General features: G+C 35.1%; 2 protein-coding genes across 4 annotated transcripts in view; both read right to left on the minus strand.

The window, feature by feature from the left end:
* Positions 1-5368, minus strand: part of LOC124187942 (xaa-Pro aminopeptidase 1-like) — a 42170-nt gene extending 36802 nt beyond the window's left edge. The window contains exon 1 of the mRNA XM_046580159.1: positions 4722-5368. Coding sequence (XP_046436115.1) covers positions 4722-4761 — 40 coding nt within the window. The 5' untranslated portion in view covers positions 4762-5368. The remainder of the gene's footprint in view (positions 1-4721) is intronic.
* A 3230-nt stretch (positions 5369-8598) lies between these two features.
* Positions 8599-14234, minus strand: part of LOC124186851 (mannosyl-oligosaccharide 1,2-alpha-mannosidase IA) — a 271893-nt gene continuing 266257 nt past the window's right edge. For all 3 annotated transcript variants that reach the window (XM_046578900.1, XM_046578918.1, XM_046578908.1), the window contains 4 exons: positions 13087-13311; positions 12787-12992; positions 12484-12678; positions 8599-12334 (listed from right to left, as the gene is read on the minus strand). In XM_046578900.1, the coding sequence (XP_046434856.1) occupies positions 12212-12334; positions 12484-12678; positions 12787-12992; positions 13087-13311 (749 nt within the window). In that variant the 3' untranslated portion in view covers positions 8599-12211. The remainder of the gene's footprint in view (positions 12335-12483; positions 12679-12786; positions 12993-13086; positions 13312-14234) is intronic.

Here is a 14234-nt window from a genome sequence, read left to right on the forward strand (position 1 = left end):
GAAAACACAGGTACTAATTAAATACCGAAAATTTACAGTTCATCCAAGTATGTCAAGTTAGTGATACTTGACGATTTTCAAAAGCATGCAATTGTTCGAGATTTTGTCCCAGCCTCGAGCTATTTATTGATTGGAAACGGTTTCCAATCTATTCGTAAAGAAAAAGGTGTCGGAATCGTTCAGAAAATTTTCACTATCCGTAACCATCGAGCTCAGGAACTGCTACTGTAAACGATCATGATGTACGTTGTACTCACGATGTTTCAGCAATTTTACACCGTAACGAGTTGAGCAATGGTTTTTACTCCGAGTAGGAATTTTAAGATATTCGTTTGCCGTGGAATTAATCAGCAACCCTACCAAGTAACACAGAACGGAATTAGTATTCGTAACTAGAATGTACTTTCTGGATAAATGTCTGTTGATAATCGTTCAAGACTGTTTCGTAATACCCGCATCCGTGATTGTTTACAAAAGCATTTGCCGGAGTTCCTGTTCTGCGCTGTAACATTTTCCTTGTCTTATCGATTAAAAATACCACAAAATGAACTCTGTCTGTGTATATTTATAACATGACACATGGTATATCCGCACTGTCACCCGCTATGGATTTCTTCAGTCTTATGTTTAACACATCGTGTGTTGTGAGAACTCGAATGTGGTTGATTCTGAATAAAAAAAGGCACCGACAAGTAAATACACTTATTTTTATCTCCGTATTATGTGAGATGTAAATGACGGATGTGTCACGTAACTGCAGTGATTAAATGTCCACCACCAAGTTCTCAAGTGTGACCGAACTTTCACTAATTGAGAATACCGACGTTTAGTCACGTTCGCGCGGTTAATTTGCATCGATATTGTTTAAATTTTAATTTTTTTTTTTTTTTCGCAAGTATACAAACATCGGGGTGTCTGAAAGTCTTTCGGTTTGTGAATGAAAAAATCGATACGAGTTCCAGAAAGTAACCGAGCCGACGTTTCTTCCACCATTGAAACTTAAGTGGCACTGTAGTCCCCTTATCGCTTCGGGCGAGAGAAACATATCCTGTACTTATTGTATGATTTCCATCCTGAAAAAGGCTGGATGCGAGGTGCCGTTGCGGGGCGTCAATTCAGTGGGTTTAACAATGATAAATTTGACACCACAACCTGCAGCTCTCACAATCAGCCGAGCAATTGACCGGCGACCACATAACTAGCAAATAGACCCCCTCGCTTCACGGTCGAAGAGGAAGTATGACATTGAACTTATGACGCCGACGATAATCAGCGCGTTCAATTTCTCGATTTTTATTCAAACTGCGATCGGTACAAATAAACGGTTCGGAGGATTAATCAGTATAATCATTTACAGCCGATGCGAAATTAAATCAGCCGAGAGTCCATTAACGGGGTGCACTGGTCGATTTTGACCTTGACGTATAAGTCCCAAAATATTTAAATCCACGTATCGCAAACGTGAAAAAAGCTTAACAGTGGGATTCTGTACGCGATTCTTAACAAAAACACTCCGAAGCATTTTCATTTCTTTACTTCTGTGCGAAATGAAAATGTATCAGAGTGTTTTTTACGATACATACGTCAACGTCGAGCAGACAATAAATATGAAGATAAGAGTGAGGATTGTTTCTTTTTTTTTTTTTTTTTTATCGAGCCCAAAGTGTCCTCGGGTTTGCCTTGAATTTAAAGATGCATTATAAGTTAGTTTATTTTTAAATCAGCGCCGATTAAATTGTTGCATAGCATATTTCGAGGGTCCACGTTACGCGTTTACTCGCACCGACGTACGGATCACAATTTATTTGACCTTACATCATCGTCATTATGTGTTGTTAAAAGCTGTGATTTTGCTCGTCATTCTTTTTATTCAAATGTTACATGATTGTATTACCGGTCACTTCCGAGGTTGCGAATAAGAAAAACTTTCAGGACGCTAAGACTGTACAGTCTGGACAAAAACCTGTTTCATATACATCTGTGTTAATTTTTTTTTTTTTACTTTTGTAAAATATCATTACCGTGATCTCAAAAGATGCGGTCTTGATGAAATTTGTTTTTACGAAAAGAAATATCGTCTTCAGGCGATACAGAGAGATTATAAGAAATCACGAAACTGGGTTGAAATATTGTAATGATATTCAAAAATTGACGAAACAAAAGATCTACGACGAATTGTCATCAGCTAGATTTCTTGTACGATTTACTTTTAAGCTCGTAGTTTAGTTTTGAATGTAACGATTTTAAAAAAACATTGGTAAGATTGATTAAAAGAAACAATAAATAAAAAATAAAAACACGTGTGTGGCAGTCACCTGCGACAAAAGTGAAACTTCTGAAATTTATGCGTGATTTATCGTGACTTTAAATACTCCAAGGCAGAATGAGAAAGAGAGAGAGAGAGAGGGAAAGTTTGCAATTTCCAGTTTTTATTTGAAATATTAAATAAGTTTTTTTGTATAACAACATTCCGTAGTTATCCCCGCTAATGAAGTTTCACTCAAAAAGAAGTAAATTATTTTCTGGGTAATTATTATTCAATTCAACTCGGGCATAAAATCGAATACGTTATTCAATTTTAGCAATTTTGGCAATATTTTATCCGAACTGTACAGGCTGCATATTTATGTCAAGGTCTACAAACAGTCACTTGTGCATGTACGAAATAATGAAACGAAAAAATGCGATACATCACTACGTACTGAAAAAGTTGAACCTGTTTTAGAGTCAGTTGATTTTTAAGACATCAATTTCAAACACCTTGAATTCAGTCGTCGGAAATTCTTTCGGGAATATACGGAAATGAAATTGGAGTCTGCGAGACATTTCTAGCTGTACGTAAAAAACCGTTGTACATTTAATTATTTTGAAAATGAAGAAATACCGTGAAAATTGACGTACAAAAGCGGTTCAAACTCATTTCCAGTCGGCATCCGCGGATGTTTTTCACGCTTTCGAAATATTTTACAATATTTAAGTAATACCGGTTGAAACCGGAGTTTAAATTTTATTTAAAAATATTCTGTCACTTTAAACTCAAACACACCTTATTTCGTCATCATTACTATTCGTATTCAAATACGGACAAAAAGACTCTCAAGTTGTCAAGACGCGAGTTGTTGAATTTTTTTCGCCGAAAAACGAACGCAAAATCGATCACCTTTCGTCGTGTTTTAGTTCCGCATTTATAATCTCGGGACCGATAAGTGTCGAATTAATATAGAACTCAAAGAAAAATCATAGTTGAATCAAAGTATAAATCGACGATTTGTTTGTTCTCATCTTCGGATATGCTGAAAAAACATTTCCACGCTTTCTATAGTGATTTGAAAAAATGAAATTCATTACATTCTCTTATCCACGCTTATAATCGGCAGCCGCGTTTCGTCCGCATTATATTTTTACCGTGTCATTCTTGGAGGCTGAAAACACGTGTTCTCACTGACACTTGTCGAGTAGGCAAATTACCAACTTTTACGGATTTTTAGTTGTGCAGATTGGAAACGCTTCATAACCGATCGCGTTTCCCTTCGGAAAGCGAGAGTTATTGTGCAATTTATTACGCTTCTTCAATCGTTTAAAAACCGAATTACGTGAAGATACTCAATTATATTTTTAACGCTCTTTCCAGATTTATGAACAATTTTCACCACAGATTTTTCGCACTGTCACGCATCTTAAAATTATTCATAGAAAGCAGGTAAGAACGAGACTGATATCGGATTCGTTCGATAGACTTGGCAAGCATTTTCAGTGGCATAAATTCATACTTGAGGAAATTTTGAGAACACGTGGGGAAAGCGAAAATATTTGCTTGCGAAATCGCAACGAGAAATTCAAGCCAGAATGATTGCTTGGTAATTTAAACTCTGCGCATTGAATAAATATTATCTTAAGGCAAGATGGTAAAATTCCATCAAATTTTGGTTACCGTAAAATGGGATTCATTTAGTGATTTTCACGCTCAACTAACTTTATGGTGATTTTTAAATTTCAACACCCGTCTCTACATTTTAGAGTGATCAGAAATCCACCGTTTTATTCCACATTCAATTTATCCCAAGAAGAAAATGATCGAGTAACAAATTTTTTCGACCCCAACGTCGTGATATAAAAATTCGTACACAAGATTGAAAAAGTAAAAAAAATACAAATTTATTTACGTTGCAATGATTTTTCGCTGAGACACCGTGTGTGTGGTTTTATCAGAGTAGAATTACACTTCAATTGTACAATGATTGAATGACAATTCAGTCAGTTAATTACGATTAAACTGTCCCCTTACGATTCGATCAAACTATTCTTAAAAAAACTTGAATTTTTCTTCGGAGTATTCATCAATTGAAACTCAAACATCTCTATCAATCAATCAGTCTGTGATGCAAATTCCGTCGTGAGAAAAATTTCATTTTTCATATACAACCGTTATAAATTGTCGATAATTATTAAAGTAAAATGAATTTCACATTGCTGAAATATGTCATTTCTCATTTTATCAATCAAAGTCAAGCTTCGCATCGGTCCCCTAAACAAGAGGTGAACGATTCGGATCCCTAGATCAGTTCCACCATCTATCCATATTATAACAAATCGAAATGACGCAACCGAAAGACATTACTGTCTATCAGGATCCATAATCGCTTTTCAAAACGTGCGAGCGAAGCCGGATTAAATAAAGTATCGTAAAAGTCGATCATAAAAAGCTGAAGAACAAAACTCACCCAACATACAGATGATCCCCAGGACGTAAAGTTCGTTCATTTTCTTTTTTCTCTCTTCTATTTCTTATCTCCAATTCTATTTCACTAATTTTCGAATAACGAACAATCGAGTTAAAAACCCGAGCAAGTAAGCAGTCTCTCCGATCGCTTGTAATACAAGAAGAATGATACGCGGATAGATTTTACAGAAAAAAAATAAAAAAAAAATAAAAATAAATAAAATATATAGTGAAATAAAAAATAAAAAAAACACACAGCCGGGTATTTAAACTCGGGTTTCGGCTTATTTTTACCACTTTAACACCGCGTACACTCGACGGAGATACGGGGGTGTTTCGTATCGTATTTTTAGCGCACCACTCGACACCGTGCAGCAGAATTCTTGGCGTCCAGGTTCGCCGAGGTTCACCGCGTCAACGGAGTCAAGGGTGCCCTCGACATCGACATCGGCATCGAGACGATAACGAGACGCGAACGCGACGAGAGGCCAGACATATCTGGCAGCCGATGCTTCGGCCTACCTAAGCGATCATCTCCACCGCTCGGAGTTCGTCACTCCGGATCGGGGACGAAAGCTCGAGGGGATCACGGAGAAGATTCGGAGGAGGTATTTTCGTATCTTTCTCGGAGATCTTAACGCGGCGAGGCCAAGGATTTAACTGGGGACTCCCTCGTTCTCTAGGCTCACACGTTACAGGCTTCGGTATTTACACCTCGACTCTGTTTACTTAGAACTTGTGAACACGCCGGTGTTTATGGATACTCGGATCGGTGTTTGAATACCTGACCCTCGAGTCAAACGTTACGTCGGATATGCGAACTCGAAATATATCAGAGATCGTGAAAGGAAGGGACGCGTCGCGGTGTTTCGACGATTTAGGTTCGTTGAAAACACAATCAACTGACTAATCGATTCGGTGAACTTTTCACTCTATTTGACGGAGAGAAAAATATGCCGGGGAAAGACTTTTTTTCGACATTTGATGCTGATAGGATTTGGCAGACGGATGAAAATGTTTTGGAAAGAAAGAAAAAAATTTATAAATTTGTTTAAAAATAAATATACCAACTAGGAAATACATGATTGTTTGTTTAGACAATGTAATGAGAAGGGAAAAGTATATGTTTGATAAAACATTGAAAATTCAAATAAACAAGACATGGCAATTTTTCATGCCCATTATTCGATTGTAAAATCCTGTGAGTTTTAGATTTTTTCATCGAGCCGTTCCCGAGATCATCGCGGGAGTTTGTCGGAAAGACTGACAAACTGACATTTAACTGATATATAGAAAATTTGATTTTCGACCCAAGCCGACACTTTTCTTACATCACCAAAGGTGATGAAAAGTAATTAACAAGATGATTTGCATTCGATCAATAATTCGTATGGTTCGATCAACGCGTAATGGAATCTATTACCTAAATTCATGACTTATCGAGGTTATCGGATTAACTTGTTTTTCTACGTACAATTAAGTGAATACATCGTTGAAGTTAAAATTATTGAAATTGAAAAAGATAATGATGAAGATCAAGAAGAACTGCAAGTTCAGGTTTTTTTGTAGGTAAAATTATTGAAATTGAAAAAAATAATGATGAAGATCAAGAAGAACTGCAACTTCACGTTTTACACGTAACGTACGATCTGAGCTTATTTTTCACCCGAATATTGTTTATTTCACACACCTACAGGTGTTCAATACAATCTTCCCAACTCAATTTACTACGATTTGAAACGAAGCTGACGATGAGCTTTCCCTCTGGCGACAGCAATTACTCACGGTTTGAATTCGAAGGTGATAGTTGAAAAACGAGTCAACGATCTTGGACGCGGTTTTATACCGATGACGATTTTATTGGGAATGATTTAACGCGCTTGTTTCCGGCTTCTGGAAGGGAGAATAAAAAGAATCAAGGCATTCGTTACGGTGATCCGGAATCTCACAGAGCTTCAATTCGCCGTATCGTTCGTTTTGCGGTGACAGTCTTTCGGTATTATTCACCATCTGGAACTGGCGAAATTTCTCCACCGTGTCTGAACGTTTTCCTTGAATTTTTATTAACGTTTATCGATGGAAACTCTGCGATTTTTCGAACAACGTTCCGCGTTTCTCTTAGTATGATTTTTGAACATTCGTTTCACGATTTTTTTTTACCTCTTTGTGATTAGGAAAGTGATCCATTATAATACAGAATAGCCTTTACTAGTTTTACCGAATCTTATTTCAACCAGTTAAGGTTGCGATGATCGAATCAAATTATTTGCAGAACATGATTCTTGTTTTTTTTTGCAGCGGTTAATTACGAGATTAGGTTCAAATTAAACTACTTGTTTCGGATATTATCTGGATAAAGAATATACTTGTATATTATTTATACATTGAAGGTTCGCACGAGAATTGAGATAAATAAAATTGTCGCAAACAAAAAAAAGTTGAAAGTGATTCAAGAAAATTTCGTACAAGTCTTCCATTCGGACAAAGAACTGCGCAAAGTGTCAAACGAATTGGCACAACGATTTTTTCAGGGAGGTGGAGACAAGTCGACTCTGACGAAATGGAATAATTTTCAGAAACAAGAGGTCAAAACTGTCTAAAATTACATTACACGTGGAAATAGCCACAGTTACGGCGTTGACGGGGTTTCACGGTTAGAAATTTATAGAAATTATGTTTCCTCGATAAAGTCATTTGAACTCGAATTTTTTTAATCTTCACAGCAAAGTTCTCGCTAGAATGAATTTAATTTTTGGAAAAAATTACGTCGTACATACTCAAACGTTCACAAAACAATTTTCCCTGACATAACGGGAGGCATAAGTTTCCAAGTTAACTAGCGATCTAAAACACGAACAGCGCAAAAATATACTTGTAAAAGTTGTGAAATATCCTGCGACGTACGCACTCGTACATGTGTATAATAAGTTCAGTATTGGCTCGATTTTTTTCTTCTTACTATTTTTTCCCCGATCTATTATTATACGTGGTTCAGTTTTACGTCACTGTAAAGTGGTCTCGTATTATTAGTTTATTTCCGAATTATGAATCTGCGGTTTTCACACGAATACCAGCTACGTCACGATCTGCAAAACGTCACCTACTTATTTTAGAATAACTGTCTCATCGATATTTAGTTCAGTTTTAAAACTACCCTCTAATATTAGCTTGAACTTGAGAGAATTCTTTTTTTTTCACAACTAAAATCCGCATTAACGCATACAATTGCGCCATTGTGATTTTCCTATACAATCTGAAAGGACTGTTTCGTAGATGATCCGATTGATGTTTTTTACGCCGAACTTACGACGAGATAAAATTAAGTTTCTACTGCGCAAAGGTCACTTAAGTTCATATAAATCTTTTTCGTGATAACCGTACATACGTAATTCGATGGGATTTTAGTTAGCAAGGGAGAGCATGAATTTTTTATGGTCATTTTAGGATAAGAATTCATCGGATTTTTTATACAGATAAAACATCATGGGAAACGATAGAGTTCGTATCAACACTTTCATAATGAGATGAGAAATATTATAGAATATGATAAAATACGATGAATCTTGTATCCGCTGATACAGTCAAGTCAGATAGGACCTATAAAAAAAATTATACAATCGCATTAAAATTCAATGCGTTTCGTATCGTGTTGGATCCGATATTGTGACTAGGAATATTATTTTAACTCACAGATAAATATCGATACGTATCACCGTGAAACGAATAAATTGTCAACTCGGTTATTTTTCAAAAAACTGAGAAGTTTTTCCGATTCAAAAGATTAACAAATAGAAATGTGAAGAAAAAAAACATTGAAAACGTGGTAAGTTTGCCAGTTTTCAATGGAAATGCGTCACGAGAGCTGTCATTGTGCAAAATTGTATAGTATCAATATTTATTTAACTATAATAAAATAAGAATCACATAAAACTGTTAAAAGTAAACCCCGTTATTTTATATTAATAATATTACTGTTATTATTAGTGATTATCACTACAGCATACTGTATATTTACAATATTGTGATTTTGGTGGAAAAAATGTGTTTTCTCTTGTTTGTCGTTACTTTGAGTGGCTAAACTTCTGGTACACATATTACGAAATCGTAGATTATAGGTATCCTATTGATGGTATGAGTTGTCAAACTTATTATAATTTATTTAACAAACGCGTATTATTATACGATGAGTATGAATTTCGGTTATTCATTACTACAGTACCCAAGCTCCCAAATATTTATGGTTATACCGTCAAAATAAAATACGTCAACACTTTGATTAACAATAAATTATTAAATATCTATTCACAAATGTATGTATAGATTATTATATTATTATAATAATATACGTGGTTGTGTATAAGGGTTCACCGTACATTATTTCATATATGCATACTATTGTCAACCGACAGTTGTTTATGTAGGTATTCATTGTATAATAAAAAAAGAAAAGAAAAAAATAACAATAAACCAAAGTAATCTGGTCAGCAAATGATTTTCGCTAGAGAATCCATGCCTCGTTAAGAAAAAAATTTCGTAAAATACGTTCGATCAATGTCGAGAATTGAATAGGTGAAGTTTCGACGCAAAAAAATATATTACGAGTATCAAACAATTAATATCAAAAACTGAAACAAGTGTTTCGATAAAAAAAATTAAAAGAAGATAGAAGACATGGATTTGTGTCAAAATCATACAACTTATTGATGTATAACATACGCTTACTATATACGTACACTGTACACATTACATACAGAATGCAATCTTAGTATAGTAAGATGTATGTGTATATATATGTATACGAAACGTATTTGTATCCATGATATAAAAGTATAATGTCTCGATTGAGTGCGTATTGCCGTAGATGATTGTGTTCTGTAGGTAAGAATTTTAGCGAATGTTGAAATATTATGTCTTGTACTGCGCAACGAAACTGAAAAAATTGAGAAACACATTTTCATTTACGCAGATCCGGTAATAAACGATGATCACATAAAAATGAAAAACCGATAAACTTTTGGTGTAGCATTTCCTGGTCATTAGAAACTCTAAGTCGATCGTCTGACTTCAATTTTAACTCTTCAGAGAAGAAAACGTCATCGCACAAATGTGTACAAAGGGTTTATGTATCATTTTCTTTGTTGATAGAGATGTTTAGATAAGACTGAGCTTTTTAGCTGTTATTTGAAAGTTGCACTAACGAAACTGAAACATTTTTGCCAAACGGTTATAAAAATGTTGTCAACGCGTCTGACACATAGTTATTTTTCAAATACTTAAATCCAACCCAAATTACTGAAGTCGGATGTACGATCGAAGCAATGATATTGGATTTTTGTTTGAACCAGGTTTATTTTACATCAAATTTATGATTTCTTCATTTTTGCTTGATCCTCAACAATTACTGTCACTGAAGAAAACAAAACGTGTTTCAAAATGTCTCCATCGTAGTTAATATGATCGAGTTTTTGCTAGTTTAATAAACCACGTTTCGCACAAAATAATTGAAACCCCAGTGAATGTGTATTTTCTTTACTTGCTAAAATTCACAAACGTAGATTGAAAAGCGCAAAATTAACAGGATGTCAATATATTGAGTATCTTGTGCGCCGTAGACTGGCAATACGATGTGTATTGATTGTTCTTTGTTGGAAATTTTAAATGTAAAGGCGCTACATGAAAATTTATTTATCGTTAGAACGAAAACACCGATACAGCCTTATAACGCTACGGTGAATCCAATCTTCATACGGATAAACGTACCGATCTCTTCCTCAACTTTTATTTTCGTTTCATCGCAGTTCATAAGTACACTGATCGATTTCACGTATGCATTGCCGAGCAAGATGTTATTTTATCTAATGTTTCAAGCGCTAAACGAACACGCTGCTCTACCACTGAACTACAACTACGTCCTTTTATTTTCATTTATTTATTTATTTATCTTTCGCTTTAATAGAATATGACTTTCTTCAAATATTTTATATACAAGTCTATTCGTATAATTTTCACTATGCGTCAGTGACTACGTAACACCTTACGCGAACGGACTTATACTTATTTATTCATTTATTTATTCTCTCCAATTTTATACCGTAGTTCAGATTCCGCCGCACCTCATGCACACACTTGATTCGCTAGTTTATTACATTACACATTTGCGACAGGTCAATTACCGCAATTGAATCAGTTTCATTTCTTTAAACCTCACTAATTTGCAAAACGCACATTATTAAAATCGGTAAATACGGGGTGATTGCTTCTTGTATTGTTAGGCTAAATTCGATTGAAACAAATCTCACGAATCAGTTCTGGGCCCTAACTAGTCGACAAATTTTTCAATTCGTGCAAATATATTTCGATATATTGTCGTCTGGTAACAACAATACATCATGATCTCAATTATCGCATCGCCTTTAAACAAGTACCGACAATTCGTTCTGATAATTGATCGTATTTTCATATTTGTCGACAGGTTCCATGGCCTTAAAATTGAAGAAAAAAAAAAAAAATGAATTAGCAATTACTTCAAATTACATTACCACAATATCTTTTTCCGATCACTTTTCAAATTTGAATAAACAATCGTACTATTTTAAATAATTGATATACGAACAACTTTCCCTACGATTCAGCATTCATAGTCAACTTGACTTTTAAATTCAGTAATAAATAAGAGTAAAATTTCTTCTCCAAGCACATGTCTCTCTTTTTACATGGATTCCCCCCTCGCTGCAATGGGAGATTAGCCTTAGTTTCTACATATACGTAAGTCAAAATTCTCCTGCATCCTTTGATTATTACACCACTCACACATATTCGTCTATATATATATACATATATATTATAGGTATTATCATCAGCTACTATACGTCTTTTGGTTTAATATTTTTGTATTAAATTTACAAAATGATTACCAAATTGCCGATTCAAACGTAGATCTCTCTATAACTTCTAGAGGATGAATACCGAAATAATAAAAAAAAAAGAAAAAAAAAAAACAAACACTGAATATCTTATCACCAAACAACATAATTATCGTTTACGATATTAATATTATTATTCGTTTAGTTTTACTTGTTATTCAAATCTATCTATGTATGTAACTGACGGACATATAAGCACTAACTCTCACATTGTTTAGGTAGGTATATGTACAAAGATTTTTAAACTTAAATAATTATCATTAGCTGGTATATCGCGTTGAATTACTTTAATCATGGATACGCTGTCATATACAGTCAGGATTTTTTGAGACTGCAAGTATCGCTGCTCTGCTGTACCTTATTCAGAGTGCGTCTTGCGACTGCCAGCAAGAGTTTGTTTCGATTCGATCTCTAATATCCCAATGAGATTGTTAATAACAATTAATTTCATCTCGTTTCCTTCTTTCTGCATCCACCATCAACTTTCACGGTTGATTTAATCCGTCTTCGCCGGTCCATGAAACGGGAATCATCATTCGTTGAACGAGTCCAGCAAGAATTAGGCTAATTATACGGCATTCGCCGGTCGGTACAACGGGTTGCCTCTAATCGGAATAAAGTGCGCTTCCGAGTTGAACACCCACTCGTCTAAGCTGATGAGATCGTCGTCGCTGAACAACAAGTAAAGATACTGTAAAAGAGAATGAGAGAATTTTTATTACAAAGACATCGATCAAATAATATTGCACTTTAACGAGAGAGTCTCAAATCAATGAACGTTTGTGTCTGATAAATTACAGGAAATTTTCCAAGACACGTGACTAAGAGAGCAAAAACTACCTTGAGAGTTTCGGCAAATAAGTAACTTTGCTGAACGTCATCCTTGGGTGTGTCTAAGAGGTAGACATTGGTCAATCCGGTGAACCCTCCGTCGACTCGGCAGTGTTTCTCCAAAGCTTGAACGGCTTCCCATCCCCATTCTCTGTATTTTGGATCCTTTGTTAGCCGCCACATGATGAAGTACGACTCAAAAGTCTACAAAGGGAAGAGTAGGAAATCAAAAACATGATCAAGTCGTGTGAATCCTCTATAGAATAGAAAATAATTCTAAAATTTTAGGCGAATCAGACGCGGAGAGCGAACCTCTGGTCGAAGGATGTAGTATTTTTCTCCGTTCTTCAAGCTCTTGGCTTCGTTGTTTTCAATAAAGTGAAAAGCTTCCGGTCCAAGCTTTGTTGCCGTACGGTCATAAGACTCGTGGCAGGTGTTGGTCAGACCAGCAGCAACTTCCATGTGGTGATCCGATATCTCGTTCTCCAGGCTCTTGGCACCCATTGCAAACATCCCACCTGTCACAACAGACACGGCAATTGGTAATCGAGTGTTATCATTGGATGAGACGTACGTTGTAAGTAACTATATTAAGCTCCTTGTAATTATTACCTGCGAAGCAGGCTAAGTGGCCCATTTTGTGTTCCAGACGATCGTACTTCAAATCCGAAGCGTACAAAAGTCCACCTGGAGATCTGATTATCATGTGATTGAGGAGAGCAGCTACCGCGTCATCCCACATTTCTCTGGCTTCAGTGTCCTCTTTGCCCGATTGGATCCACGCCTTCAGAAGATACTCGTAGAAGCTGTCGCCCAGACCACCGAGGGACATGTGATCTGTAAGATGAGAGGATAGGATTTAGTGAATAACTATTTTAGAGAATTAGCAACTGTTTAAGAGATACAACTAAGACTAATATTATTCACAACAACTGTCGAGGGTGAGGAAGAATAGTTTTTTTCATTAGAAGAAACTTTTTTCGATAGACGAAACTACGGTCTGATTCAGATGTCTAATTTTAACACCCTTACAATTGTAAAACTTTGCAATGTACTCATGTAATGATTTCTCACAGGGAATGAGAGTGCGATAAAAATAAGTTGAATCAATAAATATTAAAAATGAGAACAATTGTTATTCAACAAATTTTTAAAGCAGAGTATATATAAAGTAAATTGAGTTGAAAATATATTTAACCCGTGTCTAAACTTACATACAGTTAAACCGAGTTACGTTTTCAAGAGGATTTGTTTCCATTCTGTCTGTGTTCTTATCGATATTTTATGTGTCAATTATTTTTTCTTAATATAAGTATTTACATGTTTTTACATGAGGTAATTTTAATTCAAACCAAAGCGTCAAGTGACATCCCAGAGAAATCGCGAGCTTAATTGGCTTTGTAGTAGAAATAAGATTGAAAGTATGAAAATCAAGTGTCTTTGAATATGTATCAGCCGAAAATCAAAGAATAATTTCGAATAAAAAATGCGAAGTACGCAAACCCGGGATGAAGTGGAATAACTTAATTTGTTTGATATATAAACTCGTTTATTAAAAGTCAATCTGAAAAATTTTACAAATCCATAAAAAAAAAGAAGAAAAAAATGTTATTTCAAAAAAATTTGGTAAATTGTTTTTTGTTTGTTCCACTGAAATTAAAAATATGAAAAATAATGTATTAATGATAATTACTCCTGGTACCTGGATACCAATAATTCCACATGAGATTTTCAGAAAAATTCAACCTACCGAGAACCTT

Source organism: Neodiprion fabricii, chromosome 1 (genome assembly GCF_021155785.1).
Source record: "Neodiprion fabricii isolate iyNeoFabr1 chromosome 1, iyNeoFabr1.1, whole genome shotgun sequence".
In the NCBI taxonomy this organism is placed as follows: domain Eukaryota; kingdom Metazoa; phylum Arthropoda; class Insecta; order Hymenoptera; family Diprionidae; genus Neodiprion; species Neodiprion fabricii.